A 16,867-nucleotide genomic window follows, 5' to 3' on the forward strand; every position below is an offset into this window, starting at 1 on the left:
AAAATTAGCTGGGCATGGTGGTGGGCACCTATAATCCCAGCTACTTGGGAGGCTGAGGCAGGAGAATTGCTTGAACCCAAGAGGCAGAGGTTGCAGTGAGCAGAGATTGCACCATTGCACTCCAGCCTGGGTAACAGAGCAAGACTCTGTTTCAAAACAAACAAAAAACAGGTATCCACTGAGCCCCTTTGTCATATGCCAGGCACTGTGCCAGGTGCCAGGGCCACAGAGGGAACTCAGACGGGCAAGGAAGCCTAACTCCAGGTGGTCAACTGGGGGCTGTGGCCTGGAACAGCAGGGGGCCTGCTTCCGCTTAGGCTAGTCAGAGGAAGCCTTTATAGGGGAAACTGAGGCAGGCAGCGTGAGAAGGAGAGCCAGCGATGTGAAGGGGGGCAAAGTGGAGGTAGAAGGCAGGGCTCAGGTCAAGGAAGTGCCTCTAGGCTCTGGTGCAGAATTCGGATTTTATCCTTAATTCAGTGAGAAACGGCTGACGGCATTGACACAGGGGGGATGTGATTTTGAAAGCTTGGTCAAAGTTATCCCCACAATGAAGAATGCCTGTAGCCACAGTGTGCCAGCAGAAGCACAGGACTTTTTGTAGATTGAGATGAAATTCGCATAACATGAAATTAACCGTTTTAAAGTGAACAATTCCTTGGCTTTAAGTGCCTTCGTAGTAGTGTATAATCACTACCTCTGTTTGGTTCTAAAACATTTCCTCACCTCAGAAGAAAATCTAGTGTGCATTAGGCAGTGAGCATAGGACTTAGTGTGTCAGAGGGGCATCATGGACCACCCTCTAGTGGTGTTTTATCAATTCACAGTGCCCCCGGGCCCATTTTTTGATGATAAGGGGTAGGCAGAGGACAGGTGCCTAGGATTAGGGGAGCAGTCTGAGGCTGCAAACTACCCATTTAGGGAACCTGTATAAGCATTACAGATTCATGATCTTATCACAGCTAAATGCAGTGTACTACCCTAGATTGGATCCTGAAACAGAAAGAGGTTACTAATGGGGCACGGCGCAGTGGCTCATGCCTATAATCCCAGCACTTTGGGAGGCCAGGGTGGGTGGATCACAAGGTCAGGAGTTCAAGACCAGCCTGGCCAACATGGTGAAACCTCGTCTTTAGTAAAGTACAAAAATTAGCCAGGCGTCGTGGTCGGTGCCTGTAATCCTAGCTACTCGGGAGGCAGAGGTTATAGGGAGCTGAGATTATGCCACATTGCACCCCAGCCTGGGTGACAGAGCAAGACTATGTCTAAAGAAAGAAAGAAAGAGGTTACTAATGGAAAAACTGGTGAAATCCAAATAAAAGTTGGAGTTCGGTTGTTAGTGAGTAACCAGGGTTGGTGTCTTCGTTGTGACAGATGTACCTTAGTAATGGAAGGTGTGAACAGTGGGGAAACAGGGTGAGGGACATGGGAACTGTCCCATGTGTGCAGCTTTTCTGTAAATCTAAAACTGCTCTAAAATACAGTTTATTTAATGAAGAAAATCATAGCTTGACTCTTCTAACACCCCTTTACCCAACTGAGCTCCCTAGAAATGTAATGGAGAAAACAGCCTCCCTCGCTTCTCCTCTCCTTGCCACCCCGTTTTTCTCCCCACTTCCTGGGTCTGGAGCGTAAAGGAGAGAAGGAGGTGCTTGTGTAGGCTTTAGTGCAGGGAGCTGCACTTCTCATCTTAGTGTTCTTAGCTAAGTCACCACACTGGAGGTGTTTACTTGCTTCGCATGCAGAAAGTCTCGGCCTTTGATGCAGACATCTTCCATGCTGACTGTCCTTGTTGTTTTTCCCCAGCAGCTGGTTGAAAAACATTCTGGGTGAAAGAACACTACTCATTATCTGTATCTTGCAGTTGGTTTTTCCCTCAACCTGGTCCTTATCTTCACGTCTTCTGTGGTATTGCCAGGAGCTCCCTTCTCCTGGCTCCACAAAAGGCCAGTGATGACTTCTGGAGGGCCCATAACCCACTACTTAACAATGGTCCCATTTCCATTCCAATACCCTTTACGAGGGAGGGGGCTTGCACATGCTCACTTTTGCGTGTCTTTTTTTTTTTTTTTTTAAACGTTCTTGTAGTATTAAGTATTTTTGAATGCAAGCAGAAAGTTTATTAGGAAGTTGTAAAATGTGTGAAACACAGATTTGGTGAAGCATAGATTTAGAAAGACAGTGCTGTATTTTTATCCTACGTCCCTTGAAAATAACCTGCCAGGCACTCTTTGTATTTGTTTAAAATTACAAACACATTCTGAAGCAGTGTTTAAAATTTGATATTAGTCTAGTTGGAGAGATTTAGGAGCACCCGCCAATTCCTTGCTTCTAGTTTATATAACACATTTCAAGCAGTAAGAATTGATGAATTCTAAGGGGTGGGAATTTTATCTCACTGGTGAGTGGCGTATCATGTGTATTTGTGCAGAAGCCTTTCTGAGATTCCTTTATCATCTCTCCTTTCACCTGTTTTTAACTATATCGGAGGTTAAGTGGACTTAACCTCTGATATTGACCTGCACCAGATTAAAGAACCACAATTGGGAGAGGTGGTAGTGCCCTCTGATTACAGCTAATGGCAGATAATGTTGAAGTCCTTTTCTTACAGGGACAGGTGAGAATTAAATTAGAGAGTCCTCTCTCTTCCCTACTAAAATGTCTTCCACTTGCTGTCAAATGAAGGAAACATATTGGAAAATAATGTACAGAATTAAGCTTAATCCTTTATCAATAAAGCTTTCCACTAATCATCATCACGCAGAATGAGTTTGGGATCTTGTTTCTGTATCACTGAGCTTGTGGAAGGTGGCAATAGAAAGCACGAAGCACGCGTGGTGTCACCTCCATCCAGGGCAGGGCCCACCGTGCCTAGTTCATCATGTTCATCTCGGTGGCCAGCAGGTAGACCTTCCCGTGGCACCGCCAGGCCCTGCCCTACATGCAGAGGTGGGACCACGTCCTTTGCAGATTCAGAGGCCTGGCATAGTTTGTGGGGTGACATTAAGTATTTCAAACCTAAACCACCAAAAGAGAAGGATTTGGTGGCCACATTTCTAAACTCCACTTTTTAGGATTTGTTGTTTACCAAGATTCGATTTTCCTCCTCTCCACCCACTTATATGTATGGGGCGTCATGATTGATGTTGCTTGTAGTGTTTCCCAGAAAGACGCTGTTCGGGAGCATTGCAGCAGACAGCTCCCACCCTGCTCTGCCTGCCTGCACCCAGTCAAGTCGATCGGCCAGAGTGGGGTTAGTTCCCAGCATCATCCAGAAAAACTCAGCCTGCAGCATTGGCGTGAAGTGCATTGGGGAGCAGCATGACGTGCCGGAGGAGGCTCCTTGGTCATCAAGATGAGGAGCTTGCTCAGGCTGAAGATAGTGGCCAGGTGTCCTGACAGTAGTGGGAGGTGCCCCAGCTATGCCCACCTCTGAGATGAGAGTTCTGGGCCACCCCCAGCAGCTCACATGGCATTAGTGGAGGAATTCTCCTCCTGCTCTCGCTGAGGCTGAACCCCAAGAACTCCCTCTCTTAGGCGTTCATTATGTGGTCACAGTCACTGTGCTGGATCTGTTTTCCTGCTCAGAAGCAGCAGCTGCGGCCAGCCCAGAACGAGGGCCTGCTGGGAAGGGAGGAAGCCCTCCGAGGTCTCTCCTTCAATGTGTCAGGGGACAGGGATTGCCTTGCAGAGCCAAACCAAGCTGATACTCACCTTTTTATTTCTGGTAAACAATGTTAGGAGCTAGGAGAATGGAAGCATGACCCTGTCACATTCTCTCAGGCTGGTGCCTCACCCCCTGGCTTACAGCCTGAGCACCTGAGCTTCTGCAGCAAATCCCACCACAGGAAGCAAAATTCTGCCTTCCTTTTGTCTGCAGGCGTTCACTCCATCAGCAAGCCCTTTTCACTCTTCCTCATTAGACCCCTTACCCAAGTGTGGAAGTGGCGGAGGGCTGGGGACAGCTTGCTGTGGGCCTGTGGCAGCTAACAGGTTCCCATCATTTACTGTGGTCCCTGGAGGCTCCTTGCACTTGGTCCTAGGGCAAAGAAGCTTTTTATAGCCAGCAAGTCTCCAGCAGAGTAGATTCAGAGAATGGTACTTAGAAATGGGATGGGGGGTGACCATCTGAAAGGGCAGAATCACAAAGAGCCAGGAAAGGTTTCAAGCGTGTTCATATTTTTCTGACATTTAAACTCTGCAGGGGCAGCCACTGTTTTGATCCTTAACCCCCTCATTTCAAAACAGTGTGCATTTTCATCCAGCAATTTAGGGAGCGTGAGAGCAGACCGACAGCTACTCACCGCATTAAGTCCTGCTGGGGTGGCTGAAGAGAGAGGTGGAGTGTGTGTCCTGCCCAGGTAGCAGGGGGGCGTCGAGAGAGGGGCCCAGAGGGACCCGCACACGCTTTGCAGTTTTCCCATCAGAGGTAAGGGACAGAGCATGAAAGCAGCCCGCAGATATCTAGCTCTCAGTCCACAGTCACTGCGGAGGGATGAATAACCCTTTCAGTTCCATGCCATCTGAACTTTTAGGTGTGAACAAATGGATTGTCCATGGTGGGTCATGTTCTGGTCATGTTCTGTTCATGTCGCTTGCTTCTTCTTTCCTTTGTTCATTTATTCGTTGATTATTTATTTATCTATTTAATTATTTTGAGACAGAGTCTCGCTCTGTTGCCCAAGCCGGAGTGCGGTGATGCGTTCTCAGTCACTGCAACCTCCGCTTCCCAGGTTCAAGTGATTCTCCTGCCCCAGCCTCCCAAGTAGCTGGGATTAAAGGCATGTGCTACCATGCCCAGCTAATTTTTGTATTTTTGTAGAAATGGGGTTTCACCATGTTGGCCAGGCTGGTCTTGAATTCCTGACCTCAGAAAATCTGGCCGCCTGGGCCTCCCAAACTGCTGGGATTACAGGCATGAGCCACCGCGCCCGGCCTCTTCATTCTTTTTAATATGCAAGACTGGCACCTAGCTGAGGCCAACTTTATCAAGGTCTGTTTACTCCGTGCCCACCAGGTGCTTTTCAGTAAAAGAGATTGAGTCAACCCTAGGATATTCAGTTCTCTGAAAAGTGGGTGGACATCTGATATTGCATTGGTGGGCACGTGGAGTCCCTAGCATAGATTGACTACCAGCCCCAATAGTGTTCAAAACTCCTAACCTATCGCTCATTCCAACTCCTAGGGAAGGAAACTGTTTCACCATGGGGTCATTCCACAGGGACGGGAACCGTCACCCTCCTCTGAGTCAGGCTGTGCTGTCACCTCATTTGGGCGTGTGGCGCTGCTGCCGCATTTCACACCACTACAGAGGCCCCATAAACAGTCATTACGTTATTTTATTTATTTATTTGAGACGGGGTCTCACTCTTTTGCCTAGGCTGGAGTGCAGTGGTGTGGTCTCGCCTCACTGTTCAAGCAGTTCTCCTGCCTCAGCCTCTCAAGTAGGTGAGATTACAGGTTTGTGCCACCACGCCCAACTAATTTTTTTTTTTGTATTTTTAGTAGAGGCAGGGTTTTGCCATGTTGGCCATGCTGGTCTTGAACTCCTGACCTCAAATGATCCACCCACCTTGGCCTCCCAAAGTGCTGGGTTACAGGCGTGAGCCACTGCGCCCGGCCATGTTATTTTCAATCTCTAACATTTCCTCCTACCAGCCTCCTCTGCATTTCCTTCCAAAAGCCTTTCTTCAAATGCCACAGGCGAAGGCCTGGAAGAGGCTGTGGTTGTGGCTCAAGTTCTAAGACCTCAGGCCAAATCTCAGTCCTGTCCCCTGTTCGGTGCCCTGCGCAGTGAGGCCCCCACACCGAGGGACTCTGCAGCTGGGAGCAGCCTCCAAGAGTCATTGAAGGGCCTTCTGCCTTTTGCAGGTCTCGGCCTTCTGACCATCCTCCTGCTTCTTAAAAAGTGATCAACCTTTTCCAACAGGGAGAACTTATGTTATAAAGACAGAATGTGGTGTCATTTTCATCTCTCTCTGTACATTCTGCTGCTGCCTCACAAGTGTATCCCAAACAGAACTGAGGGGACAGCTTTCATTCGTGCTAGGGGAAATGGGCAGCTTCGTGTAGCAAGACAAAGTCCTGTCGTGACTCTGATGAGTGGTGTGCCCGAGAGATGTGTGCGTGAGCTCACTGGTGGGCTGGCGACGGGCTTTAGGGAAGGAGGGGCAGCAGACGGTCCCAGGGGGACCCTGAGGACAGCCTCTCCCTCAGCTGACAGCTGGACTGTATTGACCAGTTCGCCAAGCAGAAGCATCAGCGCGGGGCCCTGGGAGCTGAGAGCCGCAGGGAGGGTCGTTAGGCTCAACCCGACCACCAAAAAGCCTTTTACTGCCATCTTGTTTGAATATTCATAAGCATCTAAACCCAGGACAGATTTGATCATTTGTTCTCCCCTTATGCCACCCCAGCACCTTTCCTGCACAAGGCTCCCTCAGCCCCTGCTGAGTGTGGGCATGGCCCAGGTGCTCACATGGACCCAGTTTTATGGCTAAAATTGAACCAGGAAAGCCTGGCCCATCCTGTTGACTTTCTTAGGGCATCCTGCATTGCCCTGGAAGTGGTCTGTGGCTTTCTGCCATTAGAGGAGTCACAGAGTAGTCATCTGTCATCTCTACAGCTTATTTCTTCCTGAAGGGTTGTGCGGGCCGCAGTGTACTCGGGTCAGAATCTGATAACTGCTTCTGGGAAGACCACCCACCTTCGCACTCACCAGGCCTCTATCCTCAGCCCAGCAGGCTGTAAGCTGCACGCACAGGCTGCCAGCATGCAAGACGGCCCCCGCCCATCTGCTCTCTAAGCCCAGGCTGACCTCCCAGCACATCCCCCACAGCAGCCAACCCAGACAGAGGCCACATAGCACAGTGGCTAAGAGCCATTCGCTGTGTCCTCGGGTCCCGGCTACCCCACTTATTTCCTATATGGATTCACTTGCCTCAGTTTTCCTCATCTGTAAAACAGACACAGCCGGGTGCGTGGGTTACACCTGTAATCCCAGCACTCTGGGAGGCCAAGGCAGGCAGATCACTTGATCCTAGGAGTTTGAGACCAGCCTGGGGAACATGGCAAAATCCCATCTCCCCAAAAAATAAAAAATATTTAAAAATTAGCTGGATGTAGTGGCATGTGCCTGTGGGCCCAGCTACTCAGGAGGCTGAGGTGGGAGGATGGTTTGGGCGTGGGAGGTTAAGCCTGCAGTGAACCATGAGCCGTGACAGTACCTGCCCCACAGACTTGGTGTGAGGTTGAATTCATAGGTATGAAGTGTAAGGTGAATTTCTAGTCCACACCTAGTCAACTTTTCTGGAGTGCCTGTCAATGGCAACACTCTTCTCCTGAGAAAGTTCTCCCTCCATCCCCTGTGGCCAGGCTTCCTCCGGCATGCCTCTTCCTCAGTAATCACCCCTTCTGTCTGTATTTCCCATATGTCCACAGTAGACGTGGTGGCTCAGGGTATAGGAGTCAGACAGACCTGGGTTTGCATATAGCTGTCATGTGTAAAGTCAACCCAAGACCCAGTTGCCATGACAGACCCACCCACACCCACCAAAGCATTGTCCGCCTTCCCATTTTTTCAGGGTCACAAAAAGTGAGCTGCAGAGCCTAAGATACCACAGCTACAGCCATGCAGCAGCGCCCTGTGGGCGGCCCCAAAGTGCTAATATAGGTAGCATCCTGAGTCTAGGAGCTGGATCGGTCCCCAGGGTCCTGGGAGAGCCAGTGGCACAACCAGTGATCTCCGGAAGGCACCGGATTGAGGTGTTGTGCCCCACCTTCCTGTTTCCCCCACTGAGCAGGGGTGGCTGGGGCACCTGGCGCCTTGGCAGCTGAGCTGCCTCTTGGCGGGTCTCCCTCCCAGCTCTACAGTCTGCATTCTTCTCCGGTCATTGCCTCAAGTTTGATGGAGAAGTAGGTGGTATTGTCTGTGTTTTCCTGGGAGCCCAGATGTCTTTGGATGTTTCTCTGACTGCAAGGCTGTTCCTGCAGAAAATAATATCACACCAAGTGGGTGCAGAACAATTCAGGTGCCTTTGGGCTTGGACTTTCCTGGCAACCAGTGACAGAAACTGACGTTTTACCATCTGGAAAGCACTGAACTTTTTTGTCTTTTCATTAAATGAGAAGCCTTAATTCCTTAATCCTGAGAAATGTCAAAGACCCTGTGCGTCTCCTCACAGCCTTGCACGAGGCCTTTGGCAGAAGCGGAATGCGGTCAGGACCCTGGACAGTTCCCCGCATCTACCCTGGGGCTTCCCTGTTGGCCCAGGCCCCACTCCCGGGCAGTGCCCACCTCTGCTTCTCCACTCCTTCCCTGCCCGCTCACTCTGCTCCCCTTTCCCCAGTGGCCGAAAATCAATAAGTACACCCCTGTCCACTTTATCTCTCGTTCATTCAGACTCCTGCTAGGTGAGCCGCACCAGTGCTGTGCCATGGTCCTCTTGGAGGCCCAGGGAGGATGGAGATGTGGCAAGTGTGGCCTCAAGGAGAGCACAGCTTAGGGGTTGGGGGCATCTGATCACAGGTCTGGCTAGTGCGCAGCTGGGGTGTGAGAGGATGCTGCTGAGAGTACAGGCAAGGAACCTTTCCCCAGCCAGGGGGTGGGCTGGGATGGGGAAGACCTGAGCTGAGAATCCTGGGGGGTGAGAAGGGCTTAGCCTGACAGGAGCATTCCAGGCAGAGGGGCCACTTGAGCACAGACGTGCAGCCAGGAAAATGTGTTGGGGCGGGAGGTGGATTCCTCCAGGAGCCAGAATTGCTGCCACATAAGCGGGGGTGCTAAAGGGGAATGTGGCTGAGACCCAGGTCCAAAAGGGCCTCATGTGCCCCACGAGGGTGTTCAGAAGGATCCCGTAGGTGGCTGTGGAGTGGCCAGCGGGGGCGTATCACCCCTAAAGGCCGTCTGCAGCCAGCCTACACTCAAGGGTCCAGGGACTTGGGGGCTTTCCTTTTAGGCGTCAGTGGCACCCTGACTGGGACTTTAAAGAGGATGAGTTTGGAACCCCCAAACCAAACCACACCTCATTTATAGAGGCCCTGGTGTGTGCCAGAGATCTTTCGAAGTACATCCACGGGCTCGTCCCTCTCAGACGAAGCTTGATCTCAAAAGTATCAGCAGGGATTTTGGGCAAGATGAAGCAGCGATGTCTGCCTTCACCTCTCCAGTTCCCGCTCAGGCAGCCTTGCCTCTGGTCTCATCCCAGAGCAGCAGGCCTGGCTCTGGTGAGCAGTTATAAGCCCTTCAGAGCCAATGCAAATGGCTCCTTCATCAAGCAGAGAGGAAATATTGATCCCATCCAAGTAATCCCGAGTCCCTGTAGGCTTCGATGCCTCCTATCCAGGCTGCTAGGCCCGCTGAACCTGTGGCATACAAATCTGAGGTACAGATTAGAGACGAGAGCTGCATAATAAAAAATAAATCCCCTGCTTCCGCTCTACTGTACTTTCATCGCCATTTGAGAAGCTCGTCTCTGTGCATTCCCCATCACCCCCAACATCACTGTCAGGGCTGACTTCATAGCATTCCAGTTTTGAAATAATGATGGCCCCCCTTTTCATGGAATGAGTACTTCTGGGACTGTTTTAAATATTCTTCATCAAACTAGCACACATCCTCAGAGCAACACTGCTGGCAGGGATGGCTGCCTCTTTAAACATTTAACACACTCAGTTCATGTCTTTGCCTGCAGGATCCACAAAGACTTCTCTCCTTCCAAGAGATTCCTACTGTCCCTCTCCTTACGGGTGGCTCTGTCCTTGACGAAACTCTTAATGGAGACCCAAACTCTTGGGCTAATCTCCTTGTGTAACATTAAAATACACCTACCCAATGAAAGTCCATTCTGATCTTGGCATCATGGGAACCACCTGGGCACCTGCACGTAGCACACCTTTGGCTTTGCTGCCTGCTACTGAGTGCTCCAGAGTCTGGCTGAGTGGCATGGAGGTTTCCCACACAGAGAACAGTGCCATGCAGATGGTCTCCTTGGTTCCGAGCTGAATTCTCAAGCTCTTTCAGCCGGCCCAGAATCTGAGGCCCAGCTGAGGGTGCATCACATCAGGGCAGCAGGTGGGTTCCTGGATTGGGGCAGAAACTTCAGGGCACAGCATTGCAAACACTGCCAGGAGGTGACAGGGGCCTGCAAAGTCACCCAGCCCCACCCCAGCCTCATGCTTCTCTACCAAGGGCCAGTAGGAAAGATGTCCCCCAGGCCATTCATCACTAACCCAAGGTCAAACCCCAGTCTTCTGACGGTTTGCCTCTGTCTGTCTTTTTGACACTTTCACCCAGGGCTAAGGGAATCTTCTCTTCATAGTATGTAGAAGCCGGGATTGGCTGGAGGGAAGCCACAGTCTGGATCCCTACCAGGCTTCTCTTTTAAATAAGCAACTTCTAAACACTTGAGTACTTAACTTTTCCTATTTACTAATCTTCTGGGGAAATACTTTGAACAGGGGTAGGCGCCCAGTCTTCTAGCTTGGCCTTGTGGGCTGTGTGCTGGCAGATGATGCCCTCAGTGGGTGCATTAGAAGAGCATCCCTTGTTCAAGCTCAGCGCTCCTGGGTGCTACTCAGCCACAGTCCTGCCCCCTTGTGGTGGGAAGCAAACAGTGGCCCAAAGTAGCCCCTGCACCTGCACCCAGAATCATCTCAGGGAGCCTGTGAACCCCTGGGTCCTGGTCCCCAGCCTGGTTCGCCATCGAGAGGCTGGAAGGCGATTCCCAGCAGTCGGCCTCCAGAGTCTGTTCCTTACCCGCATACAGCACCACCAGCCTCCACTCTGGCCCGGGAGCATGACCCCAGGGGCAGGATGATGATCAGGGCCTTTGGGTACTCGGGAGCCCCTGAAGACAATCCCTGGGTCACCGAGAAACACAAGCGCCCCTGTTTCAGAACACCTAGCAGGAACTGTAAGTTTCCATTTAAATCAAATCAAATACCCCAAGTTAAAAGTATTCAGAAAATTCTGAGAAAAAAAAAGATAGGAACGAAGTGCAAGTTTGGGCTGGGCGTGATGGCTCCAGGTGGCTCACACCTGTAATCCCAGCACTGTGGGAGGCGGGAGGGTTGGGTTGGGCGTGGTGGCTCACACCTGTAATCCCAGCCCTGTGGGAGGCGAGAGGGTCATTTGAGCCCAGGAGTTCAAGACCAGCTTGGACAAACCTCATTTCTGCTAACAATAGCAAAATTAGCCAGATGTGGTAGTGTATGTCTATAGTCCCAGCTATTCGAGAGGCTGAGGCAGGAGGATCATTGAGCCCAGGAATTCGAGGCTGCGGTGAACTGTGATCAGACCACCGCACTCCAGCCTGGGTGACAAGTACAAGATCACCCTGAAACAGAGGACAAGGGTCTTGCTGTGGATGACACTGTTGTTCCCTGTCCAGGCTGGTGACTGGCATTGTCTTCGTCTCAACTTTCCCCCTTCAAGGAGCCTAACAGACCCTTGCTTTTCCAAGAGGAAGCAGCTGAGGAACAATAGTGTATTAAGAAGGTTTCTCCCTATTCTCTCTGTGTCGTCTCGATGTCCTTTATTCTTCCCTTACTGCTATAGAACAAACCTCCATCTGGTCAACACAAAACCTGGGCCCTGAGGGTTGAATTTAAGGGAAAAATCGTCTTGCTGGGCCTAAACCTGTTATCTTTGCCCTCACAGTGGGAGAGGGCCTGAGTAGGAAAAAGCAAGTGGGTGCTGCATACCGAATCCGTGATGTGCAGTAGGGTGCGCACCGAATCCAGAGTGTACAGTAGGATGTGCACCTGAATCTGGGAAATACAGCAGGACACACGCCTGAATCCAGGGCGCACAGTAGGATGCACACTGAATCGGGGGCACACAGCAGGATGCACACTGAATCGATGCACACTGAATCTGGCGCACACAGTAGGGCCATCCCGCCCTCCCCGCCCCACCTCTTTTCTCACACTGCACTTTTTCGTTCCCTCAGTGAACGTGTGTTCATGCCCACGTGATCCAGCTGCCTTGTCTTTGCCCAATTTCTCCTTTGTCCACAGCAGGGAGACTCATTCAATCTGGAGGTCTTCTTGAGGCCCACCGCTGTCTCTGTCAGACTGCTTGGAGGGCTGGGGTTGGCACATGGCAGGGAGCCAGAGAGGTTGAAGCTTCTGGCTGGGCAGTGGAAGGAACATCAGTGACAGGAACTGGGGTGGAAGTGAGGAGATTTGGCATCCAGTCCCAGCTCCATCCTAAAAGTGCTGACTTCCAGTTCCTCCTGGGGAGGAGAGGGCCTGCAAATGGCACCTTTCTTCATCCCCCCACAGCCTCTGTCCACCCCAAAAGGCCTGGAGTGGGGAGCCCATGAGACTTGGGACGTTGGGGTCAGGCACTCAAGCTGGGGTTCAGAAGGTCGGAACGTTCAGAAGGTCAGAACTTGCCCAAGCCAAGAAGGTTCCCTGCCACCTAGCAGCTTCTTGGCTTGGGCAAGTCACTTCACCTCCCTGTGACTTAGCCCCTGACTTAGAAATGGCAAACATGAGCATGCCTCTGTCATAAGGTCGTCGTGGGAATTCAGTGGGCCAAAAACCACAACGGGACATATTTGGTGGAGGCTGCCATGTGTCGGACACTTTAATGTTTGTCAGTGCACTGTCCCTGCATTGGCCCATTTAATCCTCACCCAAGGTCACACAGCGCACAAGGGCCAGATCCAGAGGCTCAGTCCTGTCAAGGGAGCCACACACCCTGGACTGTGCGGTGTAGGCCAGCTCTTGCACCAGGTTAGTGCTCAGTAAATGGTGATGTGGACCGTTGCTGTAATTGCAGGCAGTGCCACTTTGGATTTAGCTAAAATAACTCCTGATCTCCGAAGCACCCTCCAGCTCTGATTGTAGGAGGGGGGCTGTCAGGAGCTCCTTGCACACAATATGGCAGAGGAGCTTTGGGAAACTGTTTTGACTGGCATCTCCTTTTCCAGCGGCTTGACTGGCAGCTGTTTCAAGGTCTCTTGAAAGAGTCCCTACTCCATCCCTGAGCTCTGTTCTCTCCTGGGTTTGAATATGCTGAGAGAGGGCAGGGGAAAACTGAAAGTAACATTGATCAAATAGACTGGAACTGTTGGCAATGGAGATGTCACCCTTCTCAAAGTCAATCACTGCAGGTCACCATTGAGGGGGGGACACGCCCCGAATGGGGCATCTGCGACTTCTCTGCTTTGCAGTGAGCTGCGCACCTCCCAGCGCAGCCCCTCCCCTGCGTCGCCCTCTGCCCTCTTTGTGAGACCCGTCTCCCTGTGCCCACATTCCTCCTGCTTCAAGGGCCAGTCTCGCTGGCTCACTGTGACTCTCCTGCCTTCTCCTCCCTCCCTTTCCTTGGGCTCGCATCCCTTTGATCTTTTTACAAGCCTTTTTTCAAACCCATACTCACTGGTGGGGTGAATCGCCTCCCTCTCCTTGGGAGCATTAGTGCCCTTCCTGGCCTCCTCCTAGAGGGAGGGCGGCTTTTATCTCCCAGTGGAATCTCATTAGCTTTGCCGCACAATAGGACCAAAACTCTGCTGCCACAGAGTCAATTTAAATTAGTTAATAGCAGATTTTTTTTGCCCCAGGCCTGTTTTTTCCACATCTTGGATGCTAAGCAAAAAAACAACTTTGTTGTTGAAAAATGTAAAACAAAAAAATATTGAAGGTGGAATGCTTTGACAAAAAGGGAGATCACCGTAGGTGAAGTTCTCCTGTGTTCCACAGCTGCGTCCGCCTGGTGCCTGGAGTTCGGCCACGGGAATTCGAAACCAGCAGTGGAGGAGTTGGGAGGCCAGGAGGGAAAACACAGCGAGTTAGTCAGCTTTGTTTCCTTGCATTAAAAATATTTCTGTAATTGGCGGTGGGAAACCGAAGGAATCAAATGATTGCATCAGCACTGAAAAAAGCTACCACCACTTGGCAATGGAAGAGAATACTTTATACTGGACCTTTTGAAAAAGAGGCTGAGTTTGGCCGGATGGCCGACCAGCAATGGAAAAACTAATTAGGTGCCTCGCCTGTGAGCCAGACACCCAGCAGAGCTGTGGCTTGTGGCTCCTGCCACATCTGAAGAGGACACTTTCTAGTTAACTCAGTTTGTGCCAGCCTTGAGCAGCCTGTGCTACAGCAGGCACATGTGAATCTTCTAACCTGTGCCTGGCGTCGGGGCTCCAGCTTCCCAAAGACTTACCCACCCCGGGAGACGCTGGGCAGGTGCTGGGCATGACCCTGGACCTGCACCTTTATCTGCAAACTGGGAGAGCCGGGGATGGGAGTCAGTGGGCGGAAAGTGGGCAGAGGCCTGGGCCTCCCAGTGTGTGGGCTCCCACACTGCTGCCCTCACCCGCGGTGTACGTCTTCCCAGCTTCTGTACCTCCTCGTTCCTCCTCTATCAGATGTAAATAAGAATAGTCAGCCAGGCACAGTGGCTTACTCCTATAATCCCAGCACTTTGTCAGGCCGAGGCAGAAGGAGCCAGGAGTTGGAGACCAGCGTGGACAATATAGTAAGACCCTGATTCTACAAAAATAAAAAATTAGCTGGGCTTGGTGGCGTGAGCCCGTAGTCCCAGCTACTCAGGAGGCTGAGGTGGGAGGATTGCCTGAGCCCAGGAGGTCAAGGCTGCACTGAGCTAAGATCACGCCACTGCCCTCCAGCTTAGGCAACAGAGCAACACCCTGTCTCAAAAAAGAAAAGCACCCGTCTCCAAGTTACTATGGGAATTAAATGAGAGAGGCACGTAAGCTCTTCTTAATAATAGCTATTATAAGTTATAAAATATCCAATGATTCTTTTAAAAAAAAGCACTTTTCAGAAATAAAGGGAAAAACCCCCCACTCTACAGGCACCTGTTGTGAAATCTTCCACCCCGCACCCCACAGTGCCCATTGTGAAACTCAGGTGGTACCATTCATTTTGATTCATGAGAAGACAGACTGTCTTTGTGATTTGTATTCCTTGGTTTCATGGCCCAGAATCAAATACCCAACCCTCTGGGGGCCGTTCTCCAGTAGTGCCTGGAATATGCTCCAGCCTTGCCACTCAAAGCCCAGTCCCTAACCAGCGGTGTGGGCACCTCTGGGAGTCAGCTGGCAATGCAGACCCTCCACCTCTCCCATCCCCGAGCTCCCAGATGGGAATCTGACAGTATCCCAGGGGATTGTGTGCTCACTGGCATCACCTTCTCGTGCATTTTAGCATCCCTAGGAATAGCCTGGAGCAGCTGGCTTAGTGTCTGGGCCCCACCCTGGAGATTCCAATGCTGTGTCTAGAGAGGAGCCCAAGAAGGCAGATTTCTTTTCTCTTTTTTTTTTTTTTTTTTTTTTTTTTTTTTTTTTAAGACAGAGTTTCCCTTCTTTTGCCCAGGATGGAGTGCAATGGTGCGATCTCAGCTCACCGCAAACTCCGCCTCCCAGGTTCAAGTGATTCTCCTGCCTTAGCTTCCCGAGTAGCTATGACTACAGGCATGCGCCATCACCCCTGGCTAATTTTGTATTTTTAGTAGAGACGAGGTTTCTCCATGTTGGTCAAAACTCCTGATCTCAGGTGATCCAGCCGCCTCAGCCTCCCAAAGTGCTGGGATTACAGGCATGAGCCACCACGCCCGGCCAAGAAGGCAGATTTCTAACAAACTCCCAGATGCTGGCAGCAGCACTTTCAAGGGGAGAGCTCCTTGGCCACAGCTGGAACTCGTTCGTTGTGCCACCACTGTAACGGGCTTGGGAGTCCTAGCCAGCACTGTGGCCCATTTTTCTGGATGTGCAGTGAATATCCAAGAAAGGCAGATTGGTCTGGAGAGAGCAGAAGAATGCCGCAGTGATAAACCTCCTGTAGTCCCACCCGATTCAAGCCCATTTCCTCCTCATGTTACATGTCCATCCTGAGTTGTGACAGGTCTGTGTCACTCAAGGACCCAGGCAAAACAGGACCCCACCCTCTGGTGACTCCACCGTCTTAGTGTGTGGTTTCCAAGGTCGCAGGGGAAGAGGGGAAGAGAGCGAGTCTGGGGAATCCACACTCGCCCCTCAGCCTCCAGGACAGCAGCGCACATCATCCCCTTCTGGTGCGGCAGCCAGAGCCGTCCACGGCGTCCAGCATAAGTAACTGTGAAGCCGGAAAGTCTTCTGGTGCACCCAGGAAGCAGAGGAGAAGCAGACAGGTGACCATTGGTGGCTTCTACCGCAGAGGACAACTCCGAGACACCCCAGCACCTTGGAGGTAGATCAGAGCCGTGTCCTCAGCTCCTGTCCCCCAGTCCCCACCCCTTCCAGGCCCCTGGCTCCACCCACCTTATCTGAGCCACTCTCCCCACAGGGAGTCGGAGTAGGGGTCCTTCTCTCCATCCACACACATACTGAGAACCTCCGTGTCAGGCACTAGACGGACATGGGCTCAAGGTAGGGAAACTGACACTAAACAAACGTGACAGAAAATACCAAGTTCAGGTATGAGGAGTGAGATGGGGAAGAGAGCCAGGCAAGGACACAAGCCCATCGGGGAGTCTGGGGGGCTTCCCTCAACACGAGAAGGAGAGGAGGGAAAAGGAGAGGTCCATGCCAAGGGAAGGACTCAGGGAACTGAGGCACCCAGGGAGAGGAGGCGGAAACCGGGCACTGCAGGGTTTCACATGTCCGTTCGAATTCATCCTGAGTGCAGGGGAAGCTGTAAGAGGGTTTAAGTGGGGGAGTGACACAGTTGGGTTTCTAGGTGAGTGATGGCAATCACTCCTGCTTTCTGACCAGCACTCACTTCTGCACACCTTCATCCTCACAGTCATCCCCTGTGGTGGGCACTCTTTGTCATTGTCCCCATTTTCCAGACGGGAAAACGGCAGCTAATGAAGGTGAAGTCCCTGCCCAAGGCTGCACTGCTGGAGGGAGGAGCGCACACT

General features: G+C 51.6%; 1 protein-coding gene across 2 annotated transcripts in view; it reads left to right on the top strand.

Annotated features, from left to right (window-relative positions):
* Positions 1-16,867, top strand: part of MED27 (mediator complex subunit 27) — a 76,093-nt gene that overhangs the window by 52,687 nt on the left and 6,539 nt on the right. Inside the window, exon 4 of one of the 2 annotated variants that reach the window (XM_037728035.1) lies at positions 13,702-13,789. The exons of the other annotated variant lie outside the window; for it this stretch is intronic. Coding sequence (XP_037583963.1) covers positions 13,702-13,789 — 88 coding nt within the window. The remainder of the gene's footprint in view (positions 1-13,701; positions 13,790-16,867) is intronic. 2 annotated transcript variants of the gene reach the window in all.

Source organism: Cebus imitator, unplaced genomic scaffold (genome assembly GCF_001604975.1).
Source record: "Cebus imitator isolate Cc_AM_T3 unplaced genomic scaffold, Cebus_imitator-1.0 Scaffold254, whole genome shotgun sequence".
Taxonomy (NCBI): Eukaryota; Metazoa; Chordata; class Mammalia; order Primates; family Cebidae; genus Cebus; species Cebus imitator.